Source organism: Vulpes lagopus, chromosome 5, assembly GCF_018345385.1.
Source record: "Vulpes lagopus strain Blue_001 chromosome 5, ASM1834538v1, whole genome shotgun sequence".
Lineage (NCBI taxonomy): Eukaryota > Metazoa > Chordata > Mammalia > Carnivora > Canidae > Vulpes > Vulpes lagopus.
Window position 1 is genome coordinate 17119765 of NC_054828.1, and position 18807 is coordinate 17138571.

The window sequence follows — 18807 nt, forward strand, 5'->3', positions numbered from 1 at the left end:
TAAATTTTTGAAATTATATTTATTAAGGTTTTATTATGCATATTATATTTTCTTAGAATCGGGAGAGGGAAGTCCCACTCAAGTGAGGTAACAAACTTGCCATCCTTTATAAAACTTAATTAGAACGGACAAAGATAATGGTTAGTCCTTACTTCCTGAGAACTTGAACATTACTGAGTTTTTGCAAATTTACAACAAATGCTCACACTAATTTTAAATTACAGTGTCTGAAAACAATATTTAATAATATGTTAGAGCAAAGAAAATCATCTAAATGTGTATTAAGTGTGAAACACTTAAGCCCTATTGCTCTGCACTTTAATAGCATTTAAGTATGCTTAATCATTTTCAGAGATTTTATTTCAAATATCTGTAACTTACCCAGACTGCAGTGACATTATTTTGAACTAATGGCAGAATAACAATCTATCCCTTTCTTCTCAGTTGTACATATCCATGGAGTCAGCATATGAACTCTATATAGTATTCATAAAATCGGTAACAACTGATACGTGTGGATAACGAACAGACATTGGATTCTCTTCCAATTACAGTTTCTATCCATAGTAAACAGGATTATTTTAGGGAAGTCAGAGAAAAAAAACAAGTCAATATTGTTGCTATGAAATGGTGACGAATTAGATACAAAGCAAGATCATTAATAAAAACATTTATAATAATGAAAATATAAATTACTAATTATGCAGCATGCTTTAGGGCCATTTCTACAGTTAGTATGAATTACAAATATTAAATGCCTTTAATCCATCCATTGTACATAATTCTGTAAGTCATGTTTAAGTAAAAAACAAAAACCATTTCCTACCTATTCTGTTTCTTCTGACTTGGAACAGTGAAAGTGTTTATCTTGGGCTGGGACAGTTACCCTGCCAGTAACCAATGAATACAGATAGGGCAAATGCATACCTACTCCAAAAGCTGAAAATCAAACACCATTAGGACGCCTTGCATGATATACCCAAAGAAATGCTTAATAGGCAAGTGCAATGGAGAAATCAAGTATTTCCCAAATGATGTTATTAGTATTATGTGTACAGTTTTAAAATTTGTTTTCATTGTAAAAGTCTAACTGTATTATATTAAAAGCTTATAGGCCATGATTAACCATTTAATTATTAACTGATGTAATCTTTACAAAAATAAAGCTAGTAGCCTGCCAGGAACTAAATTTACTCAAAATCTTACTGTATTTTTAAATCAGTAAATGATTTAATTTATTATAACTTTATTGTCACAGTGGTAATTTTTAAAAAGCCTGCACAGTGCTTATTAATCTGATGTCTTAGATTATACTTGGTTTAAAGAAAAAGTCTGCCCAAACCATCACCAAGATTTCAATTCAACCTAATGTAGAAGAAACCTGAGTTTGGATGTAGAAATAAAAATCCACATAATTTTCTCTGATATCATACATAGTGTCTTCAACCAAAAGTGAAGCTTCAAGCAGGACTCTTATGGCTTTCTCTTAATTTTCTTTCATCTTGAGTATTAAGTAAATCTTAAATTTAAAGCAGTTGTTGGAGGTTACATGTTCTCAAAGCAATGTAAACTAGTTATAAAATGTCTTCTCAAAGACATTGACAGCTCTTGTGAGTCACATGAAATTAACAATGAATCAGTTCTACACTGTACATGAACAGTATGTAACATACTTATGTCTCACCTCTATTATCAAAACCATCTTTAAATATTCCTGTCATAGAATATTGATATGTATGCTTCATAAATTTCAGGCTTAATGCATTTTGTTTAAACATGTATTTGCTGGCTGTACATAGTATATGCACTGAGTTTCCAATGACTGAGACAAATATGGATCAAAGACCTATGCAAATACAAATTATAAACCCTCATGTAGATTATAAGAGATCTGAGGCGGCAGTTTAGGAATTTGGATTGGCCCTTCTATAACTTCACATCAAATAACTCTCCACAGGCATATCTTCTAGCCTGAAGTCCAGGCAAAAATCCAATATAAAACCTCATTCTCAAACTCTGAAAAGTGGATACAGCCTTTGGAAGAAAAACAGACTTAACTTTCAAGCACTGCTTTAAAGAGTTGCAACATCGACCTATTACCAGAAATGCGGCCCAGGGAATACTCATCATTACCTCATTAATATCATTTCACTGGCAACAGTACTGACACAATTCTGATGATCTCATAGGAGCAATGCATACCATCAATATCATTTGACAACAGGATCTGCAGACACAGTGCTGTCGGACAGGTCTCCATTGCTTGCTTTTGTCTCTTCTGGAACCATGGATAAAAATAACAATGGACAGATTTATGTTCATTTTTAAAAAGTGCACTAAATGAAAACTAGGAATGCATTGTTAAATTTCAAATTAAGAAAATGTGCATCTACCAAATAGTTCTCTAAAGTTTATCGAGTATATTTACCTTAATTTTTTAGAAACCTAAGTTAAATACCGAAAATGTAATGTTCTGACTGGTACTTACTGTACTTATGAGAGGTGTAGGATTGTGAGAGATTAGAAGTGCTTCTGGAGTTTCACTGGCACATTTGAAGCAGTGTTGCCCCTCGGCTGGTTCCCAGCCAGGCCAACGAATCACTATTACAGTGCATTACTATTACTGACAGAAACATTACTGCAAATTCACATATAAAATTGTCCAGAATAAATAACTTTCCATTTGTGTTTATAATTCATTTTTAAAGCAACTTTTTATTATAATTGTGATAAAACAAATTCCTGTTTTATCGTGCAAAATGTCACATGCACATATTTCATGAGCAGAGGAAAGCTACCTCCTGATTCCTGCAACTCTGACTACGTGTCTGACCGACCTCAGCTAAGACAGAGTCCTAAACCAGAATAACCCAGCCATGTGGGTGATATGCGTCAACCAGAATCACAGACAGTTCTTTAAGAACAGTCCAAAGCAAGGAGTCCCAGTGACACAGAAAGATCTGTTTTGTCTTAATGCTTTATGCCTTAAAGTAAATATCCAGTCCACCTGCAGAGTCTTCCTAGCAGGCTCAGTGGGAGAGAAGCTTCTGGCAGGAAATGGTGGAGCAGAATCCAAGCAACAACTGACTTTCCTCATAATTTAAATCAACCTCACTCAAATTATTCCCGTTTATCTTAGTCTTGGAAAAGAACCCAAACAGAATTTATACACATTTTCATGTAATAAATACGGAGTGTCTTCCAGGTAACAACAGCCTGAAATCACTTTCAAGCACGTAATTATTTGTCTGGATTCCAAAAATGTGTGTATAAGCTAATTATTAACATAATATTTAATTTATGCAACATTATCAGGGAATAGGTAATTGATGTAAGTGGTCTACCCAAAAGAATCCACTCTATTCAGTGTAAAAAATATATATTTCTAAAAATTTAACAAAATAAGATAAATAAAATTATTTTATGAAATGTTTTATGCCTTAATTTGTAAAATACAAATAAGGAAACAGGATAAAGGGCAAAACATGAAAACCCAACTCCGTTGCTCTACCCAGTTTTGAGCTTCCAAGCAAAGAGGAAAACTTAAGTTACATAATTTCTACAACAGAAAAGAGGAAACATCCATTCTTCAGGGAAGACAACTGTTCCTAAATTTAAGTCTGAGAGAAATGTAGCATGAGAGTTCTTACGTATGAAATAAGCAATTTACACCATCCTACAAATAATACAACAGAATCCTTTCCATAATGACTCAAGCTCATGGATCTGGTGACCAGTTATCAGGGGTACAGTGTGCTCTGATTCTGGCTGCGGCGGAAGACAGGCAGCCACTGACCACGACACTCCAGGGAGCAAGCCCCAATGTTTTACACCTCCTCAGGCACCTGCTCCATCTCATTCGGTCTGTGTCTAGTCATGAGCAGCTCTGCCTTCAGGAAACACTTAGCATTCCTCCTAATCTGTTCCTTCTTGTTGGATACAAATTAAAGGGTGAAAGAAAAACTAAACTTGTTAAATTTTATTTACCTTAAGAAAAGATGGAACTGAATAAAAAGTTACCCCAGAATGAAATGTAAAAACTATGTAAACTTTTTTTTAGTTTCACAAATGATCCACCCAATAGGCTGGACTTTTTTTTTAAAAATGTCACTTCTAGGTCTAAATTATTTTCCAAAATGAAAAGGAAGCTGGAATTCTGACTAGATAAAATGGGGCAATAGTGGCTACTATTAAAGATGTATTGGTCTTTCCAAATTTAAGCCACTCACTGACCTTTCTCTTTCTTTTCTTGGTTTTCTTCAGCTGCAGTCTTGTCTGCTCTGAAGAAAATTCTTGCACTGCTCAGTGAGAAATAGAGCAACTCAAATTCCTAAGTAAATAAAGAAAATTTAAAATAAAAGCTGAAAATATTTATAGCAAAATACTAAAATTATTACATATCTATTATTTCTAAAAGCTCTAATGGAAATCATAAATATAAAAACTGAACTAAGTAACCCATCTATTTTTAATATCTGAATCAAATGGCTTCCAAATACCATTCCTTTAAAAATATACTTACTACCATTATTCATCTCACTTGTTTAAAAGGGGGCTTCCGTAGGATTAGTTTTTTCAGAAATCAAGCAGATTTGACTATTACTCTTCTCTACCTGTAGACAGACATCCAGGCGCTTCTGAGTGAGATTCATGGTCTGTAGTAGTTTTTCATCTTGACTAGCTGACTGCACATTCTGTTGCTTAGCAACTGCTCTTATCTCCTTCAGGTACTTCTCTCTAACAGACTGGAACCAGTGAAGTGAGTCAAATTCCTGGTACTGATCCAAAAGCTTCAAAATGTAAGCCACACCTGCAGTCATTAGCAAAAGCAAACCTAATTACAAAGAGTACAGAAGCTGTATTCTACTCTTTTTTTAAAAAAAAAAAAAGAAGAAGAAGATGTGAAAGTATACAGAAAACTAAAAATGAGCCAATCAAGAAAGAAAGAAATGACAAGGCTATGAAAATCAGAGAGAACATGGATGGAAGGTTAGGAAAAAACTTCCACTGCTTAAATAGCCAGCAACTGAGGAAGCTACATGGAAACTCAACACAAGATGCTAAAACTCTAAAACCACCACAACAAAATCTAAATATTAGCTCTGAGACCAAGTGATTAGCAATACCAAGGGGGCATGAATGACAGTTATAAAATGATGGTAAACAGTACTAGTAATCAAATGGCCCAAGTACAAAATAAAGAATAACTACTGCTCAGGAAATACAAATCTACAAAAAGCACACAAACCTGTTAAGCAAATGTTTCTAAAAATCCATGATAATAAATGAACTTAAAATTATTGGAAAAACAATTGCATTAAGCTTACCCATGGCAAACCCATCATCAGTGAAAGCAGCTCCAATTTTATTTTTTTTATTCAATTTCTCCTTGCAGCTAATGGAATGTTCTACAAAGTTGAGGGTCTAAAAAGATAAAAGATCTTAGAAAAACAACTCTCAGCGATGACAGAAACTCTGTACAGCTGTACTATCCAATACAGTAAGCCACTAGCCACATATAGCCACTGAGCACTTGAATCATGGCCAGCAAAACAGAAGAACTAGATTTTTTTTATTTTACAGCATTTTAATTATATTTAAGTAGCCACTTGTGGCGATATATGGATAGCACAGCTCTAAAGGGGGTAAAGAAAGACCTATTTAAAAATAACTGTGATACACTGTGAAAACTACTATTAATAGCCTATATTGGAAAAAAAATACCAAATTTCACTTTTTTGCCTGTAAAACTCACTTGGCAATTAATCACAGATTTGTGAAATCTCTACCGACTGTTACTTACCTTTTTTTAGATAGCTCATTTATGTTTGTCTTTTTTCTGGAATTAGATGATAAACTCAAGCACAAGGATGGTGCCCTATACTTCTCTGTAGTGCTTTTCATCCTCCCATCACTAACTGAATTCTGACAGCTGCCCTGCAAAAAACCCACTTTTCCTTAAACTCACAATTTCCTGTTTACTATGGCTTCAGTATACTGTGCTTCAAATTAAAGAAACATGATGAGTCACCCTCAGCTAACTATACTGTTATCAAAGTATAACTAAGATTTGCTTCCAGTTTGATACTGTTTTAGGATGAAAAGATAATGTTTAGTAGGTGAATACGGGCATTTTTGCTATACCACAGAACATATAATTATGATAAAGCATTAACAATATAATTAGGATATATCATTAAAAATAAACATACTACAAAACAGGAGAAAAGAACATTTCAAAGAAAAAAGCTGTCCACAGACTACCCGCTACTTTCAAGGGATAATAATGGTAGTAATATGTAAGAAGATATGTGTTAACAAGTCAGGCATATTTATGAAAATTTATTACTCTTATCAAAATTAGATGTAATCAAAAGCTACAACTGTAGTATTTACTAGATGACAGGCACTGAGGAGGGCACTTGACAGATGAGCACCAGGTGTTATATGTTGGCAAATGAACTCTAATAAAAAAAAATACACAAAAAAAATTGTAATGTTACCCATTTACAAATTTTAAAAAAGAAGTTTTATTATAGAAGTCTGTAGGGAACCATAACTCTTACTGCTAGTATGTGCCTCTCTAATCTGAGCAGTACACACAACATATATTATGAGAAAACACTTAAAATTTAGTCTAGATGTTAGTATTTACTACTGAATAGAGAGAAGTTGTCCTTATAAACAGTAATACTTTTAAGAGATGTGTTAGAAAATACTTCATATTGTAACAGTTAAAAGTTAGTCTACATTAATCACTTAAAATGATTACATAGTATAATCAGCCCAAAGATTATATGTGGTATATATATATATATAATGGAGTACACTCAATTTAAATAACACAAGGATTTTTCTAGTAGTTACTAACAAATAAAAATCCCTATCAACTATAAAGTAAGTTTTACTCTGCATAGCTAGTTAAGTAAAATTCCTAGCCACATTCACTGAGATCACACTTAGATTTTACCTACGACCAGAAAGAACAGAGTCTATGTGCATTTCCTTCTATAAAGGAACTAGATAAATTTACTAACTTTTTAAAAAATATCACTTTGGAAACTAAAAATACTCACCAGAGGGGGAACAATGATATAGAAATTTCGAAGATGTATATTCTTTGGCCTTCGAAATTCTGGAGCAAAAACATCTACAAGCATTTTGAAATACTCTGTGCCTTCGGCAGAATTTCGTGTATGATCACTGAGGACTGAATCCAAATGCCTAAAATACAAAACGTTATTTACCTGATTCCTTTCTCAGAAGAAGGTATAGCTTTTAAAATTAATTAATTTTAAAGAGACACAGAGACAGAGTGTGTGAGGAGGGGGTGGGAGATAGGAGGAAGGACAGAAGGAGAGAGAGAATCTTAGGCAGGCCCCACGCCAAGCATGGAACCTGACATGGAGTTGGATCTCACAACGCCAAGATCATGACCTGAGCTGAAATCAAGTGTCAGACTGACTGAGCCAACCAGGAGCCCAAGAAGGTATGGCTTTTTAAATCCATCTCTCATCACTTTATTTATTTTTTAAAGATTTTATTTATTCATGAGAGACACACACAGAGAGAGGCAGAGACATAGGCAGAGGGAGGCAGACTCCATGCAGGGAGCCTGATGTGAGACTCGATCCTGGCTCTCCAGGATCACACCCTGGGCTGAAGGCAGGCGCTAAACCACTGAGCCACCCGGGCTGCCCAAGTCATCTATTTTTAAATGAATGACATCAGTTAATAAAAGACAACAGTTCTGATTTTGTTATTTGACATACAAGCCACAAACTAATCATTTAGTCCTTGTGGCCCAGGACTTTAAATCTATTATTAACCATACATGGCTTCTTTAATTCTTAGCCTAAAAAAACTAGGCTAAGAAATTATTTCAAATCAAATCTTGTTTTGGGGCCTTATTCCCATAAATACGCATACACATTTTTCACTTTTTTTTTTAAAGATTTATTTATTTATTCATGATAGAGAGAGAGAGAGAGAGAGAGAGAGAGAGAGAGGCAGAGACACACAGGCAGAGGGAGAAGCAGACTCCATGCCGGGAGCCCGACACGGGACTTGATTGATTGCGGGACTCCAGGATGGCGCCCTGGGCCAAAGACAGGCACCAAAACCGCTGAGTCACCTAGAGATCCCCTTTTCACTTTTTTTATTTAAAAAAACTTTAAGCCTACTGAAAAGGCTAGTATACAGCCTTTTAAAATAGCCTAACAAAATGTTAAAATATAGTGTACTAAACACCTATTTACCCTTCACCTAGATTCACCATTTAACATCCTCCATATTTTTCTTTTTCCCAAAACATTTCAAGTTGGCAGATCTCATATCACTTAGCCCACAAATGCTTTAATATGAATCTGTTAAGAATCAAGACATTTTCTTACAAAGCCACAATATATTACATCCCAAAATAAACTACAGTATTATCTAATGTACACATGCTCCAATTTTCCCAATTATCCTCCAAATGTCCTCCCCACCCCCATCTAAGATATGATTAAGGATTACCCACTGCATTTGGTTGTCAGGTCTCTTTAGTTTCCTAATGTAGAAGAGGCTCCTTGCCTTTTTTGTCCTTTATGACAAGTGACATTTTTTAAGCGTCTAGGCCAGGTATGTCATACAATGCCCCACACTCTGAATGTCTCTGATGGTTTCCTCATAATAAATTCAGAGTAAACCTTTCTGGCAAGAACACAACCCAGGGGCAGCCCGGGTGGCTCAGCAGTTTAGCGCTGCCTTCAGCCCAGGGCGTGATCCTGGAGACCTGGGATCGAGTCCCACTTTGGGCTCCCTGGATGGAGCCTGCTTCTCCCTCTACCTGTGTGTTTCTGCCCCGCCGCCCCCCCCCCCCCATGAATAAATAAATAAATAAAATCTTAAACAAAAACAAAAACACCCACAACCTGGGTACTGCCATTACAGTGCAGCAGGAGGCCCCATCATGTCAGTGCGTCCTGTTAACTGGGGATCCTATGTCTGATCACCTGGTTAAGGTAAAATGTCAATCTCTAAAGACAGTTTTCCCCTTTGTGCTTATTAAGAAATTTGTGGGATAATCTTCTGACAGTGAATGAATATTCTGTTCTCCAAAACTGTTTTACTGATGATTTTTGTCTGATTTTAAGCAGTAGAGTGGTGGTTGCAAAACAGGGATTTCTCCCTATATCTGCCAGTCCCTTCTATATCTATTAGCTGACATTCTTCTGTAAAAAAGGAACTTTCCCTCTGCTCAACTTTTCTTATCACTAGGGCTCATGATTTCTTTTCTTATTCAATGCATTATAATCAATTTCTACCTTTATTCTTTCTATTAATTAATCTTTTGAGAGAAAAAGAGCACTTAAGCGCACAAGTAAGGGGAAGGGTAGAGGTTGAGAAGGAGATACAGAATCCTAAGCAGACTCCCTCCTGAGCTCAGAGCCCGACAGAGACTGGATCCCACAACCCTGAGATCATGACCTGAGCCAAAATCAAGAGTTGGATGCTCAACCGACTAAGCCACCCAGGCGCCCTTACCGTTATTCTTTTTGAGATTCAAACTGTCTCCAATTTGTCCAGGGGTGCCCCTTCATGCCTGAGTCAAAACACTGCTACAATCTTAATAATAAAACTTGGAGTTTTCTAAATAACAATTCTACATGCCTCCCTCAAGTTGTAAGTTGTGTTCAGAATTCACCACTTAAGTCTGCACATCTGCAATGTCCAATAAGCCATGAGCTATCTAAATTTAAATGAAATAAAATCTTAACTTCAGTTCATCCCATTAGCCCTATTCAAGGGTTCAACAGCTGTATGTAGTAATGGTTACTGTACTAGACAATGCTATTCTAGATTATATGAAATGAAGGACTGGTATTCTAGAACTCTATTAGGAAACAAATATTTTTAAAAAGTTAAATAGGTGAAATGAATTTTATTGAGATACTTGGCATTTTTTAAGATTAAATCTTCAAAATTAATTATAACTTTATACTTCAACACATTTCAATTTGGACTAGTCACATTTCAGGTGCTCAACAGCCATAGTGGCTACGGGCTACTACATTATCATGTTCTAGAAGATCCCTTTTTAGAAGTTGGAAAAAATCTCAGAATATTATAGTCTTAAAAAAATTGTATCTCACAAAATGAGACCATAACTTGTATAATAGAAACACAAAAATGTTTATATATTACCCTCTAATATTCCCTTTAAAATGTTTAAATTTAGATTATTCCAAAATTAGATTACCTTGCTGCTTTTAATGTTTCTTCTGCAAGACCTTCTTCTTTTACTAGTTCTTCAAAATTTACAATATCTTCAAGATCAGGCACAAATCTAAGAATTTGGGAAATAATTTTATTAAGTTAAATATGCATAACTATCTATAGAGATACGAAAGTGGTATTGTGAGATTCTATATTTTCAACTCAATATTTGGAAAGAACTCTGTATTTCAGTTATATTATCAATATAATGTATGTATAGGTAATGTTATCTTTAGAACTATTCACAATCTGTAGTGTTAACTATAACTTTAAGAGAAAAATTCTCAAAGATCTACTGTAGTCTTAAAATTAAAGTAAAAAATTTAATCAGTAGAATTAATGGTTTTCTTCCATATTTTACTCAAAGTATATTAATAAAAAAAATCTCTACAATATCATCTATAATAAAGATAAATTTAAATGACATAAAATTTTTAAATGACATAAGCCAGGTAAAAATGATGTTTACACCCATACCTAATGGCATTGCTGCTACAGTGAAGGCCACCAGATCTTATCATTCGTATATAGCCCATAGCATTACCTGAAAAATGACACACATAAATCAGATATTTATACAAATAACTCTAAACTTTTAACAATCAGGAATATAGTCATATATAGCAGTCAATTACAAGGTTCACCACTCCGAAGTACCAAAGCATTCTTTTCTATTTTACTTTAGTTCTTGCTCCATGAAAGTAAAACTTACGTATTTGTGTGCCTACAATAGAAATATATATACTTAAACACAGCTATATTAAATATTCAAAAAGTAAATGTGACTGACATTTGATAAACAAATTCATTAAATGCTGAATATATTTTTAGAAAACATTTTAAAATTACTTTGTCAATAATTTCTTCATTCTCACGATGAATGCCCACCTCTCTCTTTTCCTCTCTCTCACCCCCACACATGCAACTGGAAGTGATGTCGAGAAATCTTTATTTGATGCCTCCAAATTACATCTCCAGCCTGGACTACTCCTCTAGGTTTGTTTTATCCAATGCCGATGCCTACATAACTAAGAAGAATTTTTAATTTAACATGTTCAAGTCAAACTCAAGATCTTCACCCTATTATAATTTCCTATCTCAGAAACTGACATTTCCATCCTTCCGACTGTTCAGGCAAAATGTCTTGAAGTCATCCCTGACTCCTTTCTTTTACACTTCATATCTAATCAATGGGCAAATCATAATGGCTCTACCTTCAAAATGTAGCCAGAATCCCACCACTTTTCACATTCATAGCTATGACCCTATTCCAAATCACCACATCTCCTGCCTATCCTTCTGCAATATGCAAAGACCTCCTGATTTCCCTCCTTCCATCTTCAGCATTATGCTTCCCAATCTTTTACCTACATAGCAGCAGTGCTGGTGGTTCTTTCCAAACCAAGTTGGAACATATCCTTCCTTTTCTGCAAACTCTACAATGGCTTTCTATCTCAATAAAATCCAAATCTCTTACATAGTCAACAAAGCCCTGTGTGATCTTGCCCCTTGCTGCTTTTTTTTTTTTTTTTTTTTTTTTTTTTTATGATAGTCACAGAGAGAGAGAGAGAGAGAGAGAGAGAGAGAGAGAGGCAGAGACACAGGCGGAGGGAGAAGCAGGCTCCATGCACCGGGAGCCTGATGTGGGATTCGATCCCGGGTCTCCAGGATCGTGCCCTGGGCCAAAGGCAGGCGCCAAACCGCTGCGCCACCCAGGGATCCCGTAGACTTGAATTTCCCCCCCTTGCTGCTTTCTATATCCTGCCCTACCACTCAGGACTTTACTAACTCCTCCATTCTGGCCCTGACTACTTCCCTAAAATGCTAAAGACTTAGGACTCTGGCACTTATTTTTGACCTCTCTCTGGTATGCTCTTGCCCTGAATATGCACATGGTTTATTCCCTGATGTTATCTAGGCCCCTGCTCAAATGTCACCTTAGAACTTTCTCTAAACATCACCGAATAGAACTGCCCAGAACTATTACATCTCCTTAGCCAGCACTTAACACTGACATATTCTGTATCTTTGTGTTTCTCCCAACTGACATGCAAGATCCAAGACAAGGCTTCTGTTCTCACTGCTCCATCCCTAGAGCCAATATGTCCTGGCACATAGTAGGAATTCAATAATACAGCTGACCCTTGAACAACACAGGAGTTAGGGGCACCGAACCACTCCCCAACCCCGCTTAGGTGAAAATCTGCATCCCCCAAAACTTAACTACTAATAGCCTATTATTAACCAGAAGCCTTAACCAATAACATAGTCAATTAACACTTTTTTAAATGTTATGTGTATTATGTACTATATTCTTACAATAAAGTAAGCTAGAGAAAAGAAACTTACTCAGAAAATCATAAGAGAAAACACATTTACAGTACTGTACTATATTCATCCAAAAAAATTGCATATAAGTGGACTTTAACAATTCAAATACATGTTGTTCAAGAGACAACTGTAATTAAACTTATTTGTAAGTAATATAACTTAGTTACTTATATTATTAACTTTTCACATAAATTATTTTATACCTTTGCACTTAGGCTGTAACTTCAGGGAACCAGTTTTTAAAGTCCAAAACTACCATGAACAGGATAAGTACCTAATAAATAGTTCCCAGCTGACTATCATGAGGATATCTGAGATGAGTTAAATGTATTTTTAATTTAATTGAAGAGGTTTTATTTGATACATATTAAATCCATCAATTATTTCTGCACCAGCAATCTAATCATACTTGAAAAACTTTTGGTAAGAACATTACTCTAGTGGAATAAAATTGATCTCAGGTACTTACATATTAAGTTGTTGATTTGCATGAGCTATTTAAAGAGAAGGATTCTCGGAATTTGTATTTTATTCCCCAACTCTTTTTTTTTTTTTTCCCCCCAACTCTTTTATAATAACTTACCAATCTGGCTGATGAGTTGCCTGAACTGATCAAGGTAGCTTTGTCCCTCTGGGGTAATTCCAAGTTTTCTGATGCCTCGATTAAATTTTTCTGCTCTTTCAAAAGGATACTAAGGAGATAATTTAAAGACTATCTTTAATAATAAAGACCCCTAAAGCATAAAATGCCTACAAATCAACCATGCTAATACCACCTGCCTTTCTAATTTTGTATATCCATTGTGTTTAAAAAAAAAAAATCACTCAAACCTAATAGCAAAAAATTTGTAGTACAAAAACTACCAATGTTCACAGTCAATATAAATTAAATTTCTTTTTGCCACAACCTAAGGGAAATAATTTTTTTAAAGATTTTATTTATGTATTCATGAGAGAGAGAGAGAGACAGGGGGTGGGGGAGAGAGAGAGAGAGAGAGAGAGAGAGAGAGAGAGAGAGAGAGAGGCAGGCGCAGAGATACAGGCAGAGGGAGAAACAGGTTCCATGTAGGAAGCCTGATGTGGGACTTGATCCCAGAATTCCGGGATCACGCCCCAAGCCAAAGGCAGACGCTCAACCGCTGAGCCATCCAGGCGTCCCCTAAGGAAAATAATTATTAAAGCCACCAAATTTAAGTTTTCCACCACCATTATTCATTTCCCAACATCGAACTACTCTATTAGATAAACCAATTCTTCTTAGAAACATTTCTTCAGATGCCCAACCATGTTCCTGTGGGCTGAATAGCTATTATATTATATAAATATATGAACAAACTCCTTCCCAAATAATACACATTAGCTGAGTAAAAATTTCTATTTGCCATCACCAATAAAAAATGATTTTTCAACTCTTAGCTAATTAAAAGTTGGGAAATTACTCATTTTATATTAATAACAATGGAAACAATTCTTACAAATAATAGAATGATTACCTCTCTATATACTAGTAATTTGTTCCAGTAAAAATGAGACAGTTAATAAAATTCTCTACTGGTAACTGTAATATGTAATTTTATTAGTTATTTTACTAGAAAGTAGTATTTTACTGCTGTATGAAAACTACCAACTAGTTTACTAGGGGGTTGCAATTAGGTAATGTTTAAGGGTAGTTAAACATTTGCCACAAATGTGGCAAATCAAATATAAAAGCCATCTAAGCAGGTTGGTTCTCCATCTGCATGGCTAATGCCTCTATACTAGTACCACTTACATTTTTCTTTATTATTAGAAAACTCAGCCCAGAGGGTGAAGGGAAAATAGCATTTTTATAAATTATGGGTGGGAGTATCAATTGGTGCAGTATTTTGAGAGTGCATAGCAACATGTATCAGAATTTTAAATATTCATATTCTGTACCCTAGAAATTTCTCTTCAAGCAATTCCCCTTTCAGAATTTTAATAGTTTCCAAATACACAGAGATAAATGTGTAAGGATATTACCTGCAGCACTGTTCATAACACTAAAAAAATCAGAAAACCTAAATGTCAGTTGGAGAAGGTTAAATAAGCTATGGTATACATCCTTACTATCAACTATTAAAAAGAATGAGGCAGATCTATGTGTTGAGACCTGTGATAAGCATACTGTAAAATAATCTGTGTAGTAGTATTACATCATTTTTCTTAGAAAAAAAGCAGTACATGTAGGTGCAAATAGATGTTTATCACACAAACATCTAGAAGCATCACATGACATTAACAGTAACTGCCTACAGAGAATGGAATTGGGAGGAAGAGAAATAAGGGAGATCATTTAGTTTATGCAGTCTTTATTGCTTAAATTTTTCAAAGTAAGCATGTTTTGCTTCTGTGTTATTTAAAATAAATAAAGAAAAGTTAATATCTTGCTACACTAATCCTTACCCTTTAGCCTACAGAAAATGCAAAGAAACTGTAAGGGGAAATAAAGAAATTTGGAGGTCAGATCCAGGAGATATTATTGTGAAACATAATAAAACTAAAACTTTACTACCAAGCCTCATAATGAACTTAAGCATAAACATCTGCTATGTACTTAACAGTGGAATCAACATATCTTAAAAAGAATATGTAAAAATACCTTATGATCATTTTGGTCCTTGACTTCTCTGAAAAAACGAATATCTTTAATCAATCTAGATTTGATATGTTCATCATACATAAATTGGCTGAATATATAGAACTTCTTTTTCAAAAACTGGTAGGTGAAATTAACCTATAAAATTAAAATACAAAAAATTGGGCAAAGTTAATATAAAAATCTCAAATCAATGTGGCTGAAGAACAGTTATCAATAAACTCTAATTTATATGAGTTTTCATAAAGTCTAATAATTTATAAAGTCTAATTCACACTGGAAATAAAATAGATGAAGTATTTTATTGCCCAAGTTTACAGAACTTTCTATAAGCTTCCCTTAAATATTTTAACTACATTAAAGAGGAGATTATAGAACAAAGAGTTATTCTGAGAATCCAAAAACCAGATTCAACACTCTAGATTTTGAGTCATAAACCACAATCAAAAGTTTCTGTTCCTCCCTCTATAAGACTACTTATTACAAATCTACATGTCTAGAATGATAATAAAGTAACAAACACAGTGCTCTTTGAACTTTCCTGAAGACCTTTAATTATTTACCCAGGAATATTTTGAGCACCTTTTATGTGCAAGGCACAATCTATCTGCTCTCACACTAGACATGATGCTTGTCATCATGAAGTCTATATTCTAGCAGGAGCAACAGACATTTTAAACACAAATATTTTAAATTAATTATTAAATCTCAACCGTAGGGATCCCTGGGTGGCGCAGCGGTTTGGCGCCTGCCTTTGGCCCAGGGCGCGATCCTGGAGACTCGGGATCGAATCCCACGTCAGGCTCCCGGTGCATGGAGCCTGCTTCTCCCTCGCCTATGTCTCTGCCTTTCTCTCTCTCTCACTGTGTGCCTATCACAAATAAATAAAAAATTAAAAAAAAAATAAATAAATCTCAACCGTAATAATTCATACAATGAGAAGAGCCAGTGCTTTAAGAATGAAGAAAAGGCCCTGACCTAGACTCAGAAAACCCTGAAAAAGTTGGATTTGAGCTGAGAGTAAAGCCATAATAACATAAGATTACTTCTGACCTAGATGGAAGTCTGTACTAATTTTTATCTCTTCCAGCCTCAAGAACTACTGTGTTTGGCAAACAGATGCCATTTTTAACAATCTTCATTTACCCAGTTTTAGAAATGGGTGCTTTCTCTTAACTCTTCTTGTGGCTTAAGTACTGCTTTTTCTTGATCTCCTTACTAGTAGTCATCTTAGTAGAAATAGTCTCTTCTTTATCCTTCCCGCTCTTAATAATGGGTAACTGCCAGTCTCTGATCTTGTCTCTTCTATACTCACTTTGTCATCACCAGACACTGGGATTGTACATTCATTACTGTGATCAACTGATTAATGACTACATATCCCTTGCTAGAGTAAAAAACACCATGAGAGCTGGAACCATTTTTCTCACCACAGTAGCAAGCACAGTGGCTCAGACATGTAAAATATACACATAATTTTATTTGTTACATGAATATCTGACAGATGAGTTTAAAGAAGAGTTTATTTTTATCCTGAAAAGTTCAGATATTACTTCTACATGAATGACTCCTTAAGTTATAAACTCTGTCTTATTTCTATATTGGTAATCACTAAAATAGAACTCCAATCACATCTCCTATTAGCTCAAATACTATAATGGCTCCCCCACTGAATATTAAAATGGTCCCTATGTAATTTCCAGTTCCATAACTCCTCCCTATTCCCTTACTTTCAAACATGTTTAATCATATTTTACTATTTAAGCATTCATATTCTTCTTTCCTCAAGGAGAAATTAAGTGTACCCTGAAAACCAGGGAAATTCAAAGACTTCTCTTGTCTGCAGAAGAAAAAATACCATACAAATTCAAGTGATTCCCTCAAGTGACTGCCCACTTCTAAGATTCAAAATATTTTTAGTAAATTTCTACTTATATGGATATCAAATAATCAGTAAGCTCCCCCCCAAGACTGATGTTAAATAAACTGCTATTGATGATTTGTTTGCAAAAGCAACTCTCCAAGAATATCAGACAATCCACCCCAGATACATGTATTTAGCCAATGTGCTCAAATTTCCAATAGTGTTCAAAATGATGATCCTGAGATGGTAAGATATTCAAATATGCCTTTTGTATCACAGAGCTTCCAACATTTCTGAACACAATTTTAGTGCCTTTTTTTCTTAAGATTTTATTTTTAAATAAGCTCTACAGCCAATGTGGGGCTCAAACTTACAACCCCAAGATCCAGAGTTGCATGCTCTACCAACTAAGCCAGCCAGGCACCCTCCAAACATTTTAATTACACCAACCAGAATGGAAATTCAACTATAATATACACAAGCAGTAGTATGTGTTTACCAAAATATTCTATGAGAATATTTGCCAAACTACCAACTTAAACAGGAGTCTATTACCAACTCAACCCCCCAAAAAGGGTTCTTACTGTTGTATTCATGATTCCTGTGCCATGTGTTCGAATTGAATTAGCAATATGTCGAATATTAATAGTGTTCAAATGTTTGTTATTGCTTGTTCGTTCAATAAAAATCTGTAATGAAACAAACTTAGGCTAAATAACACAATCCATAGCAAGCCACTGGTCAGTTATACAAAAAATTTTTACAATCTATTTCATTAAAGATAATTTAATTGGAAAGTCATTCAAGAAGATAATATAATCAAAGCAAAAGAATAAAAACATGATCTCTAAACAATTATTTTCTGCTTATTTCAGTAGTTTTCACCAATGAGAATCAATTCTTTGCCCCTCAGCCTTCCTAATATACATCCACCCACATTTAAAAAAAATTCTAAAACCCACTCACCTGATTGTTGAGATTATAGAGGTATCGAGACACAAATATATGAATATTTCTCATAATTTCCAAAACATCCAGTCCCTACAAAAGAGCCCGCACAGTTCTATTATTATTGAACAGTCAGACTTATACCAATATAGTGACTTGCGAACAAGATTTTTAAATTACTTAAAGAAACAGCTATACAAAAGGTAAGACCAAGGGCTAAGGAGCCCTCTAACTGCTACAATCAGGACTATGTCCTTAGGGAAACCTGGCTGCTTATTATCTCATCCCTTTTGCAAAAACATGAACAGTTATGTTTAAAATTTCAGAGATTCGTTACCCAATCATTTCCCCACCATTCTTGATTATATCTGTGTTTCCAAAGATCTTCTATATATGTTTTATTAAATAAACTAATGGCCAGATTCTAAAAGACAGTCAGGAGATGTGGTGATATTTATAAAATGCATACTATTTTTCAGGCACTGGGCAAGGTTCTTTATATGTAATTCTCAAAAACATGAGGTATTAGTCTTCTGTAATTCCACAGCTGAGGAAAATGAAGCTAAGGGAGTTCTCCAAGGTCAAACAGCTAGGAAGAGGCAGAAGCCAGGGATTTCTACAAAGTCTGATTTTGAATCCTTATGCTTCTTTTAATTACACTAAACCACTTTTAATGTACAGGTTACCTATTAAGAATCCTTCATTCTTCAGTTATTATTCTAATGTCTCACAGCATCATATAAATTGTCCCATAGCTCTTCTAACTGGGGCTCAAAGAAGTATCACA

General features: G+C 34.8%; 1 protein-coding gene across 1 annotated transcript in view; it reads right to left on the reverse strand.

The window, feature by feature from the left end:
• The window catches only part of WASHC4 (WASH complex subunit 4), a 54717-nt gene continuing 35910 nt past the window's right edge, over positions 1–18807 (reverse strand). The window contains exons 23-33 of the mRNA XM_041754139.1: positions 18039–18113; positions 17657–17761; positions 15212–15346; positions 13175–13283; positions 10738–10804; positions 10244–10330; positions 7077–7224; positions 5328–5424; positions 4614–4810; positions 4234–4330; positions 1–2278 (exon numbers count right to left, since the gene is read on the reverse strand). Of these exons, the coding sequence (XP_041610073.1) occupies positions 2211–2278; positions 4234–4330; positions 4614–4810; positions 5328–5424; positions 7077–7224; positions 10244–10330; positions 10738–10804; positions 13175–13283; positions 15212–15346; positions 17657–17761; positions 18039–18113 (1185 nt within the window). The 3' untranslated portion in view covers positions 1–2210. The remainder of the gene's footprint in view (positions 2279–4233; positions 4331–4613; positions 4811–5327; positions 5425–7076; positions 7225–10243; positions 10331–10737; positions 10805–13174; positions 13284–15211; positions 15347–17656; positions 17762–18038; positions 18114–18807) is intronic.